This window comes from Lonchura striata, chromosome 1 (assembly GCF_046129695.1).
Source record: "Lonchura striata isolate bLonStr1 chromosome 1, bLonStr1.mat, whole genome shotgun sequence".
Lineage (NCBI taxonomy): Eukaryota > Metazoa > Chordata > Aves > Passeriformes > Estrildidae > Lonchura > Lonchura striata.
The window spans coordinates 20,083,880-20,098,245 of record NC_134603.1 but is presented as its reverse complement, the minus strand read 5'-3'; the positions used below and the strand labels follow the sequence as shown (position 1 = coordinate 20,098,245).

General features: G+C 35.5%; 1 protein-coding gene across 1 annotated transcript in view; it reads right to left on the bottom strand.

Moving 5' to 3' along the window:
* LRP12 (LDL receptor related protein 12) overlaps nt 1-14,366 on the bottom strand; it is a 50,405-nt gene that overhangs the window by 5,709 nt on the left and 30,330 nt on the right. Inside the window, exons 3-6 of the mRNA XM_021546567.3 lie at nt 8,584-8,719; nt 6,929-7,131; nt 1,166-2,267; nt 173-305 (exon numbers count right to left, since the gene is read on the bottom strand). Of these exons, the coding sequence (XP_021402242.1) occupies nt 173-305; nt 1,166-2,267; nt 6,929-7,131; nt 8,584-8,719 (1,574 nt within the window). The remainder of the gene's footprint in view (nt 1-172; nt 306-1,165; nt 2,268-6,928; nt 7,132-8,583; nt 8,720-14,366) is intronic.

The following is a 14,366-nucleotide window of genomic DNA, read 5'->3' as shown; positions in this document are numbered from 1 at the left end:
GGTGTTACTATATCATGATTTTGTTCAAGGGCTGGTAATTTGTATAACACTATTGACTTTCAAGGAGAAAAAGGAAATGCTATAGAGGAAAAAGAAGGAGATGAAAGTTCAAATATCTTTACTTCAGTCTCCTTAAAATTTAAGGGGTCTGTCTGCTATTTTGAAATCTTACCTGATTTGGGGAACAAACAGGGAAATCTTCAACAGGTGGAATTAAACCCTGGGCAATTAGTTGTCCATAGGATGGAGGAGCTTCTCTTCTTAACAGTTCAGCCTCAACCCTTGACAAATGAGTTTCAAATGATCTTCCAAACAAAAAAAGAAATTTCAAAATACGTAAGACACGGATCTATACATACATATATATATAAGAATGAAAGTACATCAGATTATTATAATTGGAAATAAAAAAAAAGTCAGAAGATGAAGTTTAGCTAATTTAATTGAAATTTAATTGGCAAAGAATATAAAGTCGTTTCCGTGATTCTGTCCAGCTGAAATGAAAGCAAAAGAAAACCGCAACAATAAATTTTTTAAAAACAAACAAACCAGTCCAAGCCCATGGGCTAAATATAAAAAGCACCATGAGTAGCGCTTACATTATTGCAAAGGATTGAAGGATATGTAATCCTGATATGAACTAGCCTACAAGAGAAGAAACATGCTGTTATATATAGAACTGTGATATAAATTTCAAATTAACTGCAGTTTTCTCACACTTCTTTTTTGGTAACACCATCGGAAAACTTTAACCCTCTATAGTGAAGTGATCAGAATACTGCTATCCCCTTTTCTTCACTGGGAGAGCAGTCAGTCCCTGGAACAGACTCCCCAGAAAACTGGGTCACAGCACCCAGCCTTCAGAGTTCAAGGAGCATCTAGACAATGCTCAGCCATAGGTCTTATCAAGGTTTAGCTTCTGATGTCCTGCAAAAAGTAGGGACTTAGACTTGATATTCCTTATGGGTCCCTTCCAACCTGATAAACTCTGGTCCCTTCCAACCTGATAAACTCTATGATTAACTAACCTTTTTCTACTATCAAAGAAAAAGGAGCAGTGTCTTTACAAATCATGTGCAACAATTTCTGTAGGGCAATAAAACTACTTCAAGTGCAAACAACAGAAAACACCAAAATATTTTTTATGAAGTTGAGTTCTACTTACCTTCGCTCAAACATCCTGAGTGAGTACAATTTACAAGTACATCCCAGTGCAATGACAAGCAGCAATCCACAAATAAGACTCCCAATGACAGCTGCAGTTATCACTCTAGTGGGCACAATGACTGGGCAATTTTCTTCGTCACTGCCATCGCCACAGTCATCTTGAGAATCACAAACCCAACTCTCAAACACGCAGCGGTTATTTTTACAGTGAAAATTCCCTGGCTGACAGAAGAAACAATTCTTTTCATCTGAACCATTAGGGCAATGATTCTGGTAGTTGCAGCGATCTGAACGAGGGTAGCAAACACCATTTCGAGAGCAGGGAAACTCATCTCTTTGGCACATGGTGCAGTTGGTTTCATCCCTTCCATTTGGACAGTGCCAGTAGCCATCGCAGCGTTGCTGCTCTGTGTAGCACCCCCAATTTCCACCGCATGGGATTTCCCAGGGCAAACAGAAACCATCAACTTGATATGTTGCATTGAACCCTCTTGCAGCATTCACTTTATCAGCACAAAAATGCACTCTTATCTGTCCTGAGGATGAAACAACTGTGAGGGGAGCATGAGAGTCAAATGCTGTCAGTACACGCAACAGTCTCCGTGGATTCTCCTCTAATCCATCATATATTTTGACATAGTCTCCATAACCTGTACCATCAAGTTTAAAATCGGTGAATCGCAAGATTACTTTGCGATGATCACCTGTGTCTATCAGCCAGGTGCAGTTGCTGCCAGGTGGGTAGAAGTCAGGATAGTTGGGAGAACTGAAAGTACCATAAAAATATTTCAACCACTGCCCACATGTTGGCACATCACAGTCTATTTCATCTCCCAGGTCAAGACAATCAATGTTACCATCACATTTTAAAGATTCTGGAAGGCAAGTGTAAAGCTTGGTGAAGCGGGAAAGACACTGGAACTGATTGTTTGTACAAGGCTGAAAGGAAGAAGTTGTCGGAGGATTAGCTTTGGCACAGATTTCTTCGTCCGAGTTGTCTCCACATTCATCCATATTGTTACATTTCCAACTTTCTGGAATACACTTCCCATTAGCACAATGAAACTGGTCACAATCACAACTTGGTTCATCAGATTTCCCTGAAAGTAAAAAAAAAAAAAAAAAAAAAAAAAAAAAAAAAAAAAAAATTTTCTTAGAATTTAGCACTTTATGTTTTGTGTTTTGTTTATTGGCTGCGCCAGCTACTTCAGAAGGGCAAAGCAAATGCCTGAAGTATCTTTAAACCATGGCAACTTTTAGCAAGTATCAAGACAAAACGTATTTTTCATGTCAGAATTCAATCAAAACAGCAGCATGAATCTTATCCTTCACTGATTTCAGTCAAATAAATTCAACCCAAGGAAGAAAACAATGCTCATTTACAGGTATTGAGAAATCTGACTTCAAATATGCTAAAAATAAGTTAGAAAAACACCCTCTCTTCTATCACTCAAAATACAGAAACACTCTGTGCTACAGTACTGGTTATCTCCTCAAATTCTTTCCCAGAAAAAGCAGTCAGACTCTCTTCTGCTTCTGGAGGTTCCTACTTTGTACCAAAGGATCTAAGGCAAGAGAGAAGCTGACAGCTGAAGATTATGTATAACCACCAACCACAAAAAAGAAACCTCTGTCCTGTCCTCTTCTTTTCCCACAGTTTGCTCCTGCCTCTCCTGCAGCAACTAAGATGGGAGTGCAGCAAATGCAAAAATGCAAGCTTGCCTTTACTTATTGTAGTTCCAGCCATGTTGAACACATAAGCATACCTTGGATCCAAGTTATTTCAGCTCTGCAACAATTCAGCTGAGTCAAACACTGCTGTGTAATTTTCAATCAGTTATTTCTACAAACCACAGTACAGACTATAAAAATTGCTATAAAACAAACTGTCATGGTCAGAATATTTAAAACAAGTCTGCAATGCAGATGGTCCTACACAGCAGTAATTCAGAAAATAAACTAGACAAATATACGTTCACTCTAAGGAACACTATACCTAAGGTTTTAATAAGGAAACGGGAAAGACAGCATGATGAACTCACTGAAATCCTAATGCTTCCAAGAAAAGAATGTTCTATCTTTTTTTTTAAAGGAGAACAATTCAGATTGGAAAGGAGGCCATCTAATAAAATCATCTTCTCAAAACAAGGCCAAATGGTGTTTGATTAGTCTCTTCAGGACCTTCTCCAATCAAGTATTTTTAAAGTTACAGTGCTTTACTAAACAACATGATGAAAGTTTTCACAGCTAGCTTGAATTTTTCTTGCTGGAACTGATCTGCTATGATAGGTCAAAGTCGTATCATACTTCTGTTCTCCTTTTTTTCTACTTTAATATCTCTTAGAAAGCATTGAAAATAAATACTCTAACTTAAAATAATATTTTTTCTTTAGAAAAGTACAACACATAATTATTAAATTTCGCAAATGCTTAGGCTTTTAGAAAGTGAATGCAGGAAAAAATGAAATCATCAAGAGTGTTAAATGTTATATGAACTGCTGAAGAATGTTTAAGTCTACAAATTTGCTTTCAGAGACTGAAGAATGAAAGGAGAGCAAAATGTATGTGTTGTATGTGTTGTTCTGAAAATTATGACTAATTTTCAGAACATGTTAATTTCACACAAAAAAATCCAAAGAACAGATGCAGTATAAACAATATCATCTTCTTCTGTTACAGATATATAAGTATTTATACTACACTCACACAAATACAAATGGTTCACAATATTAGTACAGCAAAGTTGGAACCTTGGCCTTGAATTTAAAACCTGTAAAACTGAACTGCTAGACTAGTCCTACCTAAATTGAATGACTAAGCTCCATAGGTGGAGGTAGTAGAGTAAGAGGTAGGAGAATATACATCATTGAACCTGTTCAAGTACTGATTATAATCTAGCTCAGTCCTTTTGCATTGCAGAACCTGGAAGAGGTTGAGAAGAAAAAGACGTAACATGGAGTTATAAATATTGATGGGAATATTGCAGTAACAAAACAGGATACAATTTCAACCCAAGCTCTTCCTCCTTCAATAAACTTTTAAACATCCCAGAAAAGAGTTGGGATACTTGATCCTGATTTAGCATTTTTAATCACCAATCCTGCAATCCTTACATGAAGAAAATTTACCTATGAATCACAAATTAGAGTCTTAAAATTATAAGAGATGTACTAAATAAGACTAACTTTGGAAGCTGTACTACAAAAGACTTCAGGATAGCATAAGATCATTAGCAGCATCCATATGCAGTTGTAGCTAAAGGACTAACACAGTTCTTCCTTGCATTTACAGTGGCCATTGACCTATGTGCCTTTAGTAACTTTATTTTCCACTCTACATCACCATGAGTAATCTGTCCCATTTCAACTCCCATAATTAAAAAGGCGGAAAAAAAAAACCAGTGAGAGGAAGACAGAGGGAAGAAAGACAAAAGTGGCACGAAATTTACTTTCTAGTCCAGCACCCTTCCTACCTGAAATGTTTTTTCTTTCCTATTATTGGTTTGTTTAAAATTAAATATGAATATTTACTTATTGTTTTCTTTAAACAAGAATTAATTCAAACAATTCATATGACCTATCTTCCATATCAGATTTTAAACATGGGGCTCCCTAATGGTCACTTTTACACTTGGAATCTGTAGTATTTCCATCAGTCCAGCACAGATAAGCCTAACTTGCACCCAAGTAACTAATTTATTACTCTTTCCCCCCCTTTTTTATGATGATTCGGCAATTTTGAGAGTAGCCTTAAAACCACTGAATTAAATAATCTATTGAGGTGTTAATCTGAGCACTACTGCATGATACTGATGAGAAGAAACCAAACATAATGGCACAGCTGAATGCAGAGCAAGTGTGTTAGCATTTCAGGAGCCTTTTTTGACAATCAAAGGCAGAAATGACTAAATTATTATTAAAGCAACTGTCAACTCTTCTCCTGTATACAGGTTAGTTTAAAACATTAAAAGACCACTCTGATCACTGAAACACTACACTTACACCTCAATTGTGAAATACTTCCTAAGTATTGTATCAAATATAGGGAGCAAACTCAAGCCAAAGGTTCAGTAATGCTTGGTTTTTAAAAATGAACAAAGTAAAACTTATTTGTTTTTAAAAAGACATTTATAAAAATAGGATTAAAGTCTTAAGCACTCTAATCTACAACACAAAATAGAAGAAATAAATTAACAGAAAAAAAATGCTTATTGATGAAAATGTTGTAGCATCTTCCAAGAGGGGCTACATAATGAAATTTTCTCAAGATCAGAGAAAAAAAGAGAAAAGGATTTGGAAAGAGGAAGAGAAAAAATTCTACAAATCCCATGGCTTACCTCCCCTACCCATTCCACACTTTTATCCAAGGTATCTTTACTTCTCCAAACCCCTCAGGAAGGAATGTTGTCTTTCCTCTGCACCTTCTTTGAGAGGGAGGTGAAAAGGGCAGAAGCTGATGCCTGACACAGGTAGCAGTGTTCACCTGGGCCGTTGGACAGGATGACTGATTAGCCAGCAGCTTCTTCTCTGCTCCCTGACATGTTTTGGTAAGACAGTGCACAATACCCAGGTAGAACATTGCCCTGAAAGCTGGGCCAGCATCAAATGCAAGGCTGCATGATTTCCCCAAGACCTGCTGAAGTGCAAGGAGCTGAATCACAGAAGGAGCTTTTTTTGAAGTGTTGAGAACAGGTGATAGAGAGGGATAAGCCTGCTTGGAAACTTGTTAGTGAGAGACTGACATACTGGAGGAAGCTACTAGATAAGAAGAGTGCGGTGTAAAACCAGGAGCTTAGACTAGAGAAGATCAAGGGTAGATTTACTGAATCTTGTTGGAACAGTTTTGCAGGTGGGTAGCACTGGGTATGTTTACAAGTATGAATTGTTTTATGGAGGAGTCAAAAGTTGGCATGCACAGAAATCTGGAGCAGGCCAGTGAGTGGATACAGGCACACTCGGAAGGAGCAAGGTAACATGAACTCATTATGAAAACCAAGAAAAATCTAATCCAGTAATTGGGATGATCATTATGTAGAACACCATAATCATGCTATTACATAAAAGTATAAAATCTCTTAAAGACAGGAAAGGTTTGGAACTAGTCTTGACTCATGACTGGCTTCCTCCTCTCTCTTGGCCACCTCTGATAAACAGAATGGCTCACGAAAGAGTCTCAAACTATTACTTCTGGTAACTAATTTTTATCACATCCTGTAATTACACAAGAAAAATTTTCTATGTACAGAACCATGTCTGCACTTGGCTAGAACAATCTATAATATAAATGGTTTTTTAGATTTTTTTTTTTTTTTTAAAGATAGTATGCCTTCTGGAGATGAGAAAAATAATGCACATTCTGTGAGAAATGTAAAAAATAAAACCCTGCCATTTCCTTCCTCTCTCACTGTATGTATAATACTCAGAAATTTACCCAACTACTTCAACAAATTAATTTTAATCTGATGAAAGCATTTCAAGTCTTACTATGTTAAAAGAACTTCCAAGTGCCTACTACTACTGGCTAACCTTTCTTCCCAAATATCATTCAATCTGCTTATTGTTACTTCCACTTTGAATATTCAGATTGTGCATGGGATCAAAATACATTACCAAATCTGTATTTTTTCTGATTTCAATAGACCTTGAGGTGACTACAGGAAAGAACCAAGTCAGCACTGTACCCTGTTAAAAGGAAGTAATTCTTGAAACAGGAAACAAAAAGTGAAACCATAAAAGTATACTAGGTATCATTTGAAACATACCAGCAAAGTAGGCTAATCTGAAGCCTTTTCTGGAGATGCTATCATCTGAATGAAACCTTATCCAAACATGATCCTGTGAAGAGATGTATGGTGAGGGAATGGAAGAGCCACATGCTCTATAGCCTTCAGTATTCTTGTAGCTTCCAATTGTTAACCAATCTGAGCTGCATCGTCGAGATCCCTGAACATCAAAATCTTGAAAGCTGAAAAAGAGGAAATGTCAAAATTGCTACTGAACTGAATATTACACAAACAAGATCCTGAATTATTACACACAAAAATTAGCTTGAAGTTCTTTTTGAAATAAATACTGCTTCTGAAATAAAGAGTAGCTTCTCTCTACCCATGTAGAAATAGGGTTTAACCTTGTGCTGATACTTTTATATTACGAGGACAGCAAGGATCTATTCTGTCAAACAAAATGTTGCATCCACCACTTAAAGAAATGCAATTTTGCTACAAAAAACACACACTGTCTTAATCTAAAATTCTGGTAGTGAAATTGTCCTTATGTGTCCCAATTAATGACTTCCATACACTACTAAGTGATTTTAACCCAAATTTCACCAAAATTTTAGCTAATGCTACACTTACGGCAATAACATGATTTGACACGATAAATACAGCTAAATTGTTCAAAATTATGTTTTCAGATAACACTTTCTCCCAGATGCACTACTCGGCTACCCCAGCATTATGTCATGGACTGCCATGATGTGGCTGCACTGTCAAGACAAGCTGCCATGGTAATGACATGTGAGGGGGAGACTGTGCAAAATAGGTCTGTACAGACAAAAGAGCACTATCAGAACAGAAATGTGGTATGGATGAGTGGAAGTAAACAACATGAAAGAAAAAAGGACTTTTATTAAAAATAAACAGTATGAAAAATTTAGAAAGCACTCTAGTAGCTGAACAGTTTTACCTACTTTACATTGCATTTATGCCAGTCAAATATTTAGTAGAAAGACTGTTTAAATTAACAGGCAGAATTTAAACAAGTAACTGATGTCAAAGCAAATACTTCATAATGAAGAACAGTTTATTAGGTCAGCAAGTCTGAACTGGAAACTGAAAAAAAACTGTAGGCAATGCAGCTTCATAAGCAAGTCCATGAAGCAGTACTAACTTGTATGTTGATGTTAAAAGAAACCAGTAATCAGAAATGAACTGATGAGAACTTGAATCCAAAAGTATTTTACATTACTACTTTAGAAAAGTTACAAGATATGTGAAACTGTGAGGAGCTCCCTGCATTAGAACTCAGCCTTTCCTAAACTAGTATCTATTGACTTGCTATTTGTCTCTGGCATTTTTAAGCACACCAGGAGACCTCATAGCAATGAAGCATTACAGCATTTAGTCACATCTAGTAACATACTTTTTAATGAAAAATTCCTAGGTTTCACACACATTGGAAAATTTCAAACAAATGAGCACACTGAAATTTTTTCTAGTCACCATTCTCCAGTTAAAAACAAATGCTACATGGCTTTGTGCAAGCAAATCAGATAAAAGGAAAGGCAAAAACCAGACAGAACCTAAAACCTTCACTTACAGGAAGGAAGAGAAAACTGGTATGTGTACAACTGGCAGTTAAAAATGTCTGGTTAGTACTTCTTCCATCCACATGGATATTACAGGAGTGCTGTTACCTTATAGTAATGATCTCCCCTGGGTTGGCATGGATGTACCAGCTACAGTTAATTCGGGCAGGATACTCAGAGGGCCACCCTGGACTCGTGATTGTCCCGCTTGGTGATCGAATTTGTTCTGGAATATCTCCACAAGCTAAAAAAAACATATATATTGAAAGCAACTTCATTAACTCAATTTTTTTTAAAGTCAGTAAGAAAAAAAAAACCCCACTCAACCAATCAGCACCTAATCAGGCAGAACATCAGAGTGAGTTAGATGACATACCAATTAAAAAACTCACAACTTCTAAAGGAGTTTGTAATGGAACACGTCAGCCAAAAGATGTTTTCCAACACTGCCAGTGCAGCAGTTTTCCTTTATGTCAATTACTATTACAGATTAAAAAATATCATCTATGTCGACTTTGACAACTTGATTAAGATTTATTTATTTTAAAATTTACTTTTAATCTTTACAAATATTCAGTTCAATTTAACCATGCATTAACACCTTATACTGACAAGTGCATTGGAAGGTAAAAAACAAATTAAAGGTAAATAATCAAGCAGCTGAAACTTCTTGTGTTAGGTAGTAGACCCACTGTTTGACCATCATTTAAACACCTTCCCCCTTCCAGTTCTTGGCATAGAAATGATCTCCATACACGATTCCAAATGCTGGAAAGTAAAAGAGTACGTTCTGCAGCAGAGAAACCTGCATAACTATATTTCTGATAATGGACCAGAAAGCTTATATTTATAGATCTAATTATACGTAACTGAAGAAACTCAGTCACTTGTACTCTTTATTATAGGTGCAGCTTTCTGCACTGGCCCTAACTCAGCTGCTGTCCTTTCCATAGCTAGAGTGTTCTCAATTATTCTGATTTTATTTCAAGGAATGTGCTTACACTTAACTTTGTGGATCTTTTTTCCCCTGTTTTTCCCCGCTCTTAGCAGCCTCAAATCCAAAGCCTGTCACATAGCATATACACAACCTTCACATAAACAGAAAGGCTAAAATACTCCCACTGCTTCAGAGCTTCAAATTATGAGGAAGTCTTAGTGGCAAGAAAACACAATAACTGCCCTCTGTGTTTCTATTTTTCAATTTTAGCACTGATAGTCCAAAATCTGCCAGGCTGTCAAAGCTACTGGTAGTCCAGTAAGTTACACATGGTAGTTTGAACACTAGAACTATTACAAATAAGGAAGCACTTTCGTTATTGTCTGATCATCAAAACCTTTTAGGATTCCTATTTGATTAAAATAGTCAATTAGAACTGATGAATAAACAAACATTATGAAGAATGAACTGCATTTATAACAGTGAAAAAGTTATAATTACATTGTATTATAATAATGTTATTTGTGGACAGGTTACTTTTTTCTATTTTTATACTATATGGACCTGAAATTATAAATAGTTATAATCTTAAATTATTATTATTTAAAAATATTTCTACATGGCATAACTGATAAACTTTAAATATATTTTAGAAGGACAAAAAAACAAATGCTGACGTATGTCTGAATTTTCTTTATTAACTTAAATACCACAGCAAAAATAAAACCCAGAAAATTTTCTGTTTTCCTGTATATCTGTAAAAGAATAATGCTTTAAATAGTTTCTCACATGTCCCTTTTTAGAGCTTTATTCATGCTTCACAGTTAAATATTAGCATACAGTAACTGCAGGACACAGGAGCTGTCCTAATATCATGGAATGAAAGTCACAAAATACATAGATATTATTTCATTTGAATATGCAATATTCACTTTCTTTTGAATTTTTGAGCAAACCCTATAGGTGGTGCTCTAACACCATGATAATTTGGAACACAGCTCCTATGCAAGTGATCTTTTGATACTTAACATTTGTTCAGGCAATAAATGTAAGGACTTTTAGGTTATTGAGTTGCTAAAGTAAAATAGCAGTTTTAACAAAAACATACAGCACAAAAACATGCAAAAAAAGTAGAAGAATGCATAAGATATTTTGTACCAAGCTTGCAAATGCTGGCAACAATTCCACATACTACTTGGTTACTACTGAAATAGTCCCCAGCTTCAAAAAAGTTGCCTAGAGGTGAAATTTATACTACAACATATACCTGCTATCAGATATTTCCAAATTGACAGACAAAATTTTTCCAGAACCTCTAAGAAGCTATTAAATTTACCAGACAAATGAAACTTTGCACTAAAATACATTAAAAAAAAATCCATTCAACATGGGTTCATTCACTTTTACAGTTTACCTCCAAACATATTAACATGCGAAACCCTACAGCAGTACAAACAATAACATATTTATACACAAGTATGAATGGAAGAAATTCTACATGAAAACCCTGTATAACCAAGGTAGTGCTTTCAGAGCACATGAAAGCTTCAACTCAGGATTTTTTTATCTTTGCAGAACCAACAGTACCTGTGTAATTTCTACATTCTTTTATTAAGATGTTTTTTTCTCTGTTTCTAGTATTTTTCTTAGTTTCTAGTAAAGCTCACACTACAGAGCTGACAGCAAAAGGTGATCATTTTCAACTGCAGCCAACATGGGAAGAGAGAAGCAGACTCTGGAGGGCATGGGGAAGCAAGAATGACCACAAGCACAATAACATAGGGTGAACAAAACTGTACAAGTGCTGCAGAGGAAAAAACACTGAAGAAAGTATTCATGTGACAAAGAGACATGTTCAAAAAAAAAGGGGATGGACTTGAAAAGCAAATTATAGCTTTCTTAACTTCAAGTTGGCTAGACAAGCTAAACAGACTTGCATACGTGATATATATTCATGCCCTAAAAATCTCTTACTTATTACTCGGGAGACAACAGAAATCTGTTTGCTTAAAAAGTGTATAAAGGTCAATATAACTACAGAAGCTACACTCCAGAAGTGCAGTCTTTTTGAGAGAGAATAATTTCTCAGAGATATTTTTTAAAATCAAGGATAATCTTTTGAAATAGAACAGCTTTAACGGGAGTATACTTTATAAAGACAATAGCAAGCCTTTAAAATCAGTTCCTGGCCCTCTGCCTAACACGGGTGTTTCTCCTACACAATAATAGACTATCATGTAACATACATTTTATTCAAGTATTTGTAAACATGCAGAATGTAAGCAACACCATGAAGGATATGGGATAAAAAAAATCCAAGTGGTAGCATGTAAAACAGAAATGCATCAATAGAGGCAAAAATCCTCAGTTTTAAGTTGAGGAAAATTTGGACTTTTAATCTCAATTGCTATCAGCCCTACAAGCATTTGTCATACAGGTCAATTGTATCTATGACAACTTAAAATTACAGGAAAACTGATTAAGTTTAGAATAATTTATTTAGAACATTAAAAATACATAAGACAATAGAAGAATGAAAATTAGACTAGTCAGGATAAAAGGAAATGAACTGGCAATCAAGGCAAAAGCACGATAGAAATTGAGAAGGTAGCTTTGTAGAGAAGCAAAGACTCCCAGTGATGCATGGCCAAGATGTTTTCAAATATCATGCTGGTGGCTGAAATATTCTATTTGGAAGGGGGAACAAATTCCTCTTGCACAAGCATTTCTACATTAATGTTGTGTCTGCTTATATTCCCTTCAATACCCTTGTATTCTTTGGCACAATTCTTCTCATCCATCTCCTACCTGTTTCAAACTCTTTCCTTTGGTAACTTTTATTCTATTAAAAATGCATTTGCAATTCTGTTTGTTACTCTGATATAACTTTTCAGTAAATTGCAATACTGCAATTAGAACTAAGGATATTTCACATATTACAGTAAAATAATGGTCAAAAGAGCTTGCACATAATTTTTTGATGTATATGGATGTTCCTGTAGACATCTTAAAAACAGACACAACAGTTTTTCTTATTTCCTTCTTCGTGAAATATGTTTACCATCCCACACTAAACTACAAGATGTAAACATGTAAACTACATGTAAACATGTAAACTACAGGATGTTGACTGCTAAACAGAAGAGAATCAACTAAAAGTTTATTGTACCAAATTCAACTAGCAAGTTATAATAAGAAAATAATTAAGAACCTATGCAAAATTTCTGTAGCAGAAGATCTAGAGAAGTAAAGTACCTGCAGTAAGAGTGAACAACATGTCAAGGAAAAAAGTCACTTCAGAAAAGCAGGGAGAGGGAGATTAGGGATTTATCTTCACAGTAATGCCAGGAGATTAGTTGAAAAGATAAAAGAATTAGCTTTCAATGTGAACCACAGGATGATAAGGCATGCATTATATTGGACATGGTAAGGACATGAATGCAGCTGGATAAATGATCTGAAGGTGTTTAAAACAGCTTAGAGTAAAAAGAGAATAATGTTGTGATAAAGTCTAAACCGTGAACAGGGAGGATAATTATTGCACTGTAACTCTCAGGAGCCACTGAAAGTCTAATGTGGGGAACTACAGGGGAAGAAGGCATGGGAATCTTTGCCTCCAGGTCAAGCCAAAATGCTTTAATTTAAAATGCCCTTTGCTCTGCAATACAGAGACATATGCAGTAAAAAGAAATCATTATACATATATAACAGTACTGCAGTTCTTGAAAATGTACAGTGAGGGGCTGGGGAGATGGGGAATTGGTTTTGCAATTGTGACAATTATGACTCAACATACCTCGAAGACAGATCTGAAAATATTTCTGAACTCTTCAGATTTTAAAGGCCTAAACACTTCTTCTGTAGTAATAGCTTATATGCAAATAGACAACATTCCACTAATTGCTGCTGGCAGAAAAAGCATGCTCATATATTAGAGGGGTACCTGTAACTTGGCAATATAGCATACAGCAGAAGCATAAATACCAAAGGCCACAGAGGTCTGTGCTATTAAAACATAATTTAGTAAGATAGGTCACATAGTCTTACAGCAGCAGCAAGACAGGAAATCTACCATCAAGACAAAAATTTGATTTTAAATCCGGTCTCTGTACAACTGTCCAAGACAATTGCTTGCTTGGTTTCAACACCAAATGAAAGTTGGATTTAGAAAGATTAAAGGTCAGATGTCTTCTGTCCTATTTTACAGAAACTCTACTTAAAATTGTTCTGATAAATATAAAGTTGCCCAGGTATGCTTGATGAAACATAAAACCTGTGAGATAGAAAAATACATTTGGGAGACCAAATTTATTTAAAAGGAACTAGAAGAATAATTTCATTCTTCATCATCTTTTATACTTGGGCTATGCACTTAAATTTTAAGATGTACGTACAAAGAGCAGTAAGGAAAATGCTACTGGGTCAATCTGTATGTTTTCTTCAGGTTGTCCTTAACAGATCACCCCTGCCCCAAATTCTCCAGTGAAGAACTTGCACTTTGTATTAAGAAAGAAACTTAGGAGTACAGTAGTATAGTATTTATTTAATTTTTTCCCATCTGGAAAACAAAACTATTTAAAAACACAAGAACATCAGAGGTATCTTTTTTGGTGTTTTTTTTGTTTGTTTGTTTGTTTGTTTGTTTTTTAATTTTATTTTATTTTATTTTTTGGGTTTTTTTGGTTTGGTTTTTTTTGGGGGGGTTATTATTTATTTCTAAATGGATCTTTCTTCTCAGTAGTTAAAGTTCTATCTACCAGCTGTTGTTATCTTGTGTACAAAGTACATTGAGTTCTGCTCTTCTTGGCACTGCCTATTCAAGCATGCTGGCCAAAGTACTGGAAGTAGAGTCAAAAATTCCATTCACCTCTTGCCCAGCAGATGCTTTTCTGCCTGTATTGTGACCTGTGACACAATGATTGCAGTTAACAGAGGTGTGAGGGATTGTTAAAAC